At 43.4% G+C, this 6,695-nt stretch overlaps 1 protein-coding gene across 2 annotated transcripts; it reads right to left on the reverse strand.

Moving 5' to 3' along the window:
- Positions 1-4,606: 4,606 nt before the first annotated feature.
- On the reverse strand, positions 4,607-6,339 carry C5H11orf91 (chromosome 5 C11orf91 homolog). 2 transcript variants are annotated; one of them, XR_014852729.1, is made up of 2 exons: positions 5,652-5,895; positions 4,607-4,821 (listed from the first exon to the last, which is right to left on the reverse strand). XR_014852729.1 is itself a non-coding variant. In XM_085063048.1 (2 exons), exons 1-2 carry the CDS (start codon positions 6,256-6,258, stop codon positions 4,754-4,756), a joined length of 423 nt encoding a protein of 140 aa, XP_084919174.1. In that variant the 5' UTR covers positions 6,259-6,339; the 3' UTR covers positions 4,607-4,753. The 2 variants fall into 2 exon arrangements, 1 of the variants encoding a protein (XP_084919174.1); XM_085063048.1 differs by lacking the exon at positions 5,652-5,895 and adding an exon at positions 5,904-6,339.
- Positions 6,340-6,695: the final 356 nt, after the last annotated feature.

Here is a 6,695-nt window from a genome sequence, read left to right on the forward strand (position 1 = left end):
CGAAGGTCAGTTTGCTGCTCTTCAGGTTTGTGGATTGGGCCAAGATGTGTTTGTGCCTCAGTGTCCCATCTGTACAGCAGGGTGAAGGGACTGCTCTCCTCCTCACTGTCCTGCTGAAACACTGGAACCCTGGACTGCAAGTGGATCCTTTAGCAAGAAGCACTATTTATTACTTCATGGAGCTTTGGTAATTTTTCAGGACTATAAATTACAGATTCTTATGGTAGCATTTAAATCGATGTGAATTTACAAGGGAAAAACCACCTCTTGATAATATTTCATTATGTTCTAGGAAGCCTTTCCAATAACAGCCTCTACACTTTTTTACAGAGATTTACAGAATTTATATCAATAAATCATCTCACTTCCCTTCCAACAGATCTCACTTTCCAAGGAAATGAACTTTTCTTACGTCTTTGAATTACGGAAAGGACTAGCTCTGCATGATTACAAATATCCATGTTATCTTTGGTGTTCACAGCTTGATTCAACTAAACTGTAATGGCTGTGTCTGTGAAACTTGCTCAAAATTTATGAGTGTTTCAGCTGTAAGTGGGAAAATTAATTTTCTGAAGCTGCAAAATTGAGAGAAAATTTAAGGCTGAGTGTAGGGATTAAATTGAACAAATACAAAAAGAAATAATTAAAATTTTATACTATGCAATCAGAAGGAAAATCTCCAAGAACTGGTATGCAAAACCATGCTGATGGTAGAATTTTACATATGACTGAAAAGGAGGCATTTAAAATGTTCTGGGTCATTACCAAATTACTATATTTTTGCTCTGAGCCATAGGGTGATTCTAGAAATAAAGCTTACAAGTACATAGAATAGTTCTTTCCATGTTAGTGGCTATAGCTTAGCTGAAGTTGTACATGTGTTTTTCTTGGCGATTTTGCACATTAAATAAAATGTCTTAAAATCTGTGTTGCTACTTACTGGTTGTTCTTGCCGTGTCCTCTTTAGCTCAGCTGCCTTCAAGCATGAGCCTTAACTTCCTCGGAGCTTCCTTGGAGCTCCTACTCCCTTGTAGGGTTCCTGTTGCCCATCCAAAGGACAAGAAAGGAGTTTTAAGAACTCCACAAGTCTAAACTGTGTATTCCAGCGGTGGCATTGCCTCTGTGGAAAGGTGGTTGCCTCCCTTGCAGAGGGGAGCAGGGCAGTAACCGGCAGGTCTGTGAATTTTGAGGACATCTTGTGATTCTCTGTTTCCCTTGTGAACTTTTGTTCTCAACTTAACATCCTCTGTGCCTTCCCTTATAATTCAGTCAGCTATTGTGGTTTTTAGTATCATTTACTCACGCCTGAGTTTCCCACTGTCAGTCTGAAGTAAAAGGAAGAGGAAAGTCCAGCTATGGGCTTTTGACAGGACTGCTTTTGTGTAAATTGTGATGCAAGAAATTTGGAACACAAAGTTCCTTTTACTACAAGGCCTCTCCTTGTAGTTTCAGAGGAAAAAAGAGGCAGGAAAGGATCTTCCAAAAATAGAGGATAAATGAATTTCCTAATGTACATATCACTACTAAGGTTCTATACAGATGGCATAGTTAAGGTATATTTTTTAAAAATGCATATATGTATTTATATATTTCATATATATGCTGTGACTGTGATGGAGTTCTGGTTTTTCTCAAGATACTCAAAATCTGAGTCTATTTCACAAATGTCTGTTTTTAGTGTGTGACAGAAAACAATTGACTGGGGTTATTAGTAATTATATGATTCCTTAGAAAAGACAAATGCACCACTTATGGAATGTTTCCTGATTGGCATCTCCTTGACTCAATACCTAGATGTCAATGACCTTATAAAACTCTACCTGCCAAACAAAAGTTTCCCAGAGTTAAATGCTGTTCAATTTCCCTACTTTATGTTGAGATGTTAGCTCTGAATTTTCAGGGCAGGTGAATCTCAAATGCAGCATATGCTGCTGAAAGCAGAAAAATAATTTTATGATGACTTACTGCTTTTGGATTTCCTTTGTAATCTGTCCCTGAGCTAATTAAGACAGCTTGACTTGAAGATTAATTTAAATTCTAATGATCCATTGTAATAAGGCTGAATATCTATTTGGAGAATTTTAATGTGGCAAACTCAAACACAGCAGTCTGAAATTTAATGATCCCTACTGTTTGGTGTAAAATAATTTAAAGTTTAAATGCATTCTTGTTTTTGAATGGCTTTCTGTCTCATTTTTCCCATCATAAAGCAGGCAAGGCCATTTGAGGTTTCAGAAGTGAGGGATCTGAGGGCACTCCTTGGGCATCACTGCAGCTGCAGATGTGGCTCTTTCACTGCTCAGCCCTCAGGCTGGCTCTGAAGGTGTGACACCCTGCTTTTTGAGAAGCTTGCTTTGTTTAGCATTGGAAATGGGAGCAACCCACTGATGTTTCGAAATCTCTGCCTAGGAACCAAATTTGTAGCCTGAAATTTCTTTCTTGAATGCAAGGGGAATAGATTTGTTGAGTCACAAGGCAGCTACACGAAAGAGATCAGAACTCTGCCAGCATCTGAATATCAGCTTTAGCCTCCCTTGAACAATCTAAGAAAAGAGAAACAATAAAAAAAATGGATGACACATTCTTTGTGAATAAAAGAAAATGCAGTAAGAGTGCTGCTCTATTTTGTCTAATACATGACTTAATTTTTATGAAAAAAACAATAAACAGATCAGCTTTGAGATGAAACCATAAGCCCTCAGATGAGAGCAAATGCCTGGATTTAACAAAGTCAGGTGGAAACAGAGCAGAAAAGTAAAGGTATATAAAATGCTTAGGCACAAATGAAAATCATATTTGCCATTATGTACTAACAGCCTGTTTTTTCCTTGAGAAAGGGTTTTATCCAAAGCATCCTGATGGAAGAGCACTGTGGGTGATGCTGGCCAAGGATATCCATTCTGCTAAATGCCATGGTCCAGATGACTTTTTTCAGTGGATGTGTCCCTAGGCAACTCAGATTACATATTGACTGACATTATTCCATGCATTATCACCCAGTAATGAAACACCAAGTGTTGTTTTAACATAAAGGCCATATGAAAAACAGAATAACAGACGGAAAGTACTTAAACTGTGTAGCATGAAAAGCAGCTCTGCTTAAGCCAAGAAAACCTGAATGGGTAATGGCTGACGAGAGCTGCATGTAAAGTGAAAGACTTGGTAAAAGATGAAGAAGGAATTATTAGGAAGCAGCAATTCCATGTAGTGGAAACCTTTCTAGGTCCTTGCAATAACCCTGGAAAACTTAGGGTGGCTTAAGAACAAAATTGGTGTGGAGAGTTGGGAAAATGAAAACAGCTCCTCTGCTACCTAAATTGGTTTTAAAGCTCTCACTTCTGCACAAAGCCTTTGAAGACCTCTGTGTATTGGCCCTTTTTTCCCAATCCAAATTTGTCTTTTGGTATTTAGTTTGGGCACTAACACAATTCTCATTTTCCTAGTAATCAACAATTTCAGTTTAACTCAATTCACATTTTCACAGCAATTATTCTGGTTTAACCTCAAAGCTACCTTTGAGAGACTTTTAATCCTCCTTCTGCAGAGGGAGCAGTGAAACACTGCAGCCCAGATTTCCAGAGTGTTCTGGTGCTCATTTGTAATCACATTAAAATCTAATTACTATAGTTTGATGATTGACAAATGGGAGCTATAAACCAGACCTTTTTTTAATATAAACTCTGTGTACAGTAGATAAATCTGGCTGGAAAGTTTGAGGCAGTATAAGGATGAATGCTGTAATAAGCAGTAAGAGGAAATAACATTTTGATATCGTGTTTTGTTAAAATATTTCACAGTTGAGCAACTTGAACACAGTTTAAAAAAATGGACATTAAAATATTACTCTTAAAGCTGTTTGCCAAAATATCACCGCTTCAGGCTCAGTAACTTTATTATTTCATGCTGCCACCTACTGCTCTGGAAATAGAATAGGAAAAGTAATTGGTATTGTTTTATCAGTCTGATGAGCCTGTTTGCTACTTAGTGAGTTTATTCTCCATGCCACGTGTGGCATCATTTTTTGAATGGTAAATGCTCTCCAGGTCTTCAATCTGTCATCCCTGCCTCTGTCAATTTTTCCTCATGAAAAGACACATCTTCCAAATATAAGGATGTTGTCACTTAAAAGCTGCCACAGGCTTTTATTCCTAAAATAATTATTAAAATGTTAGTTGACAGTCAATGTCATATGACTGCTCTGTTAACAACCAACTCAAGCCATAACTTCTGTAATTTTGTGGTACACTAAAGGCAATAAAAGAATACACTGTGATCGTAACAAAGATTTCTGTGCTAACATGGAAGTAGTTTTTTGAGCTGATTTAGAGGCTTAGGACTTTTGACCATACCTATTTGCTCAAAATTGTGCTTAATACACTTAAAACTTAAACAAAACAAAACCCAACCATATTTGGTATTACCATTACTGTGTTTCCCAGCTATAGGTATGGGCTGCTGGGAGTCCTGACAAGAGAAGTGTTAATTTCTTAGTGATTTGATGAAAATGTTATATGCTTCTCATCTGTGTATAGTAACTGGAGGAAAAAAAGTTAAAATGCACAGTGGTGTTATCAGTAACTAGTACCAGAGAAATAATACACCAAAAAACCTCAAAAATATGCCATATTTTTAATTTGGCAGGAGAACAGCATATAGTAAGAGAAAACCCAATATTGAAGACCTATTAAAATATGCCATAGTGATACAGTGACAGAATAGCCAGCTAAAATAATCCTCAATATGCTGGTGGCCATTACTTCAGGTTCTGCATTGCTTTCATGCTTTGTATCTTCTTTTCTTCCAGGGCCTTCAGGATCTTATCTAAAGAGGAATGAAACATAATTTGTTATTAATATCTCATTAATGACTCACAATACTTCTAAGTAAATCAAATAATGTATTAAGTGAACTAATAATCCTTACAACGCCTTGGCTGGCAAATATCTGAAAACTAGAGTTTCTCAAAATAATGGGTATTAAAAATGGAAAGAGGTGAGTATTGCTATAACGAAGGGAAACATATATGTAAGCTACCAATCAGAATTCCTTTGAGATGTTCCTCTGAATGCACATATGCGATGGACATTTTCCCTGTGTTCTTGTAACCTTTGCACTCCTGAAAGTTTCCTGTCTGGCAGCCTGTGGCCTTGCAGGAAATGATGAGCATCATATCCTTATCATATCCTTACAGCTGTTGGCCTCACTACTGGAACTCTAAGTACCACCATTTATAATTTAACTGGGTTTTTTTTGGTTCCTTGGTTGTTTCTTTTGGTATGAGTTGTTTGGGGTTTTTGGGGGAGTGTATTTTGGGTTTGAGATTTTTTTCTTGCCTCCAGCTACCTGTGGTCGCCGGTAGCCTTTATTTCACATCAATGCCGATGTACAGCTGCAGGGACTCACTGCTAGTCGATACACTTCGCACGCACAACCTCCCTCTCACATCACCGGTACCCGCGGTATTTTTTTGTTGACGCTTAATGGCTTTGGGGGTTTTGTTTCTTTGTGCAACACTGACTACACCCTTAGTTCCTGTCATTTCTCTACTTAGTGGTCACAAGCGGGTAGCCTGCTGAGGCTCATGAGCAGTGACCGGGGTAGGCGACAGGGGACAATGGCATTTCTCCCTGCGCCCCGTGCTCCGCACGCACCTGCGCTGCCCCCGCCGCGTCCCCGGGCTGGCTGTGCGGCGCTGCGGGGCGGAGACACCCAACCCGCCCCACGCACATCCCTGCTCAGCGCTCACTGCCGGGGAGCCCTGCTGGCGCCGCGGCCGGGCGGCGCCGGGCGGTGGCCGTGCGGGTGGATGTCCCAGTGGCTGTCCCAGTGGCTGTGCCTGTGGCTGTGCCGTGCGCCCGCCCCTCCACCGCCCCGCGCAGCGCTCTGGCGGGCCGGCCACGCACACTGCCTGGCGTCGAAGCCGTCGCCGATGAGCGCCGCAAGCTCCAGCTCCTTAAGGCGGATGCCCAGCTCGCACATCTCCTCCTGCAGCTGCAGCTGCGCCAGCTCCGGGGGCCGCCGCGCCACATCCCCGGCCCGCGGTGCGGCCGGCGGGCAGCAGAGGCGCGGCGGCTCCGGCACCACGGCAGCGGGCAGCGCGGCGTAGCGAGGCGGTCCGGCCGCGGCCGGCAGCGGCTGCCACGGCCAGCACAGCGCGGCCAGAGGCGCCCAGGCTCCGCCGGCCGGCCGCGGAACCGGCTCGGTGCCGTGGAAGTGCGGGAAGTACAGCGGCGGCCACGACGGGCGTTGCACGGTCATGGCGAAGGGTCAGCGTGGCAGCTGCCGGCCGTTGTCCCCGCGGCGCCCCGGGACGGACCGGCCGAGACCGGCGGTTGTCCCCGAGGGGTCCCGGGGCTACCCCGCCGTTGTCCCCGAGGAGTCCCGGGCAGTCCCCGCCGTTGTCCCCGAGGCGCCCCATCTGCGAAAGCCGCCCGGGCTGGGCTCGGCATCCTCCTCTCCATCCTTTCCCTCCCTTGTCGCGCTGCTCCCTAACCTCTCCCCCAGTGTCCTCTCCCAGCGTCTTGCCGGTTTTCCTGTGGAAGGGCAGGTGTTTCACCCTGCAGTTTTATTTCTGGTGTTTCAAAGGATGAGGGACCTGATGAGGCTGACAGCTGGTCTGAAAGCCTCGCAGAGTTTGACTTAAAAACAGTCAGAATTTACCCGTGAGAATCTGCAGCCACAGTGAAAGCCACAGT

The sequence above is a fragment of the Lichenostomus cassidix genome, chromosome 5 (genome assembly GCF_008360975.1).
Source record: "Lichenostomus cassidix isolate B80296 chromosome 5, HeHo_3.0, whole genome shotgun sequence".
In the NCBI taxonomy this organism is placed as follows: Eukaryota; Metazoa; Chordata; class Aves; order Passeriformes; family Meliphagidae; genus Lichenostomus; species Lichenostomus cassidix.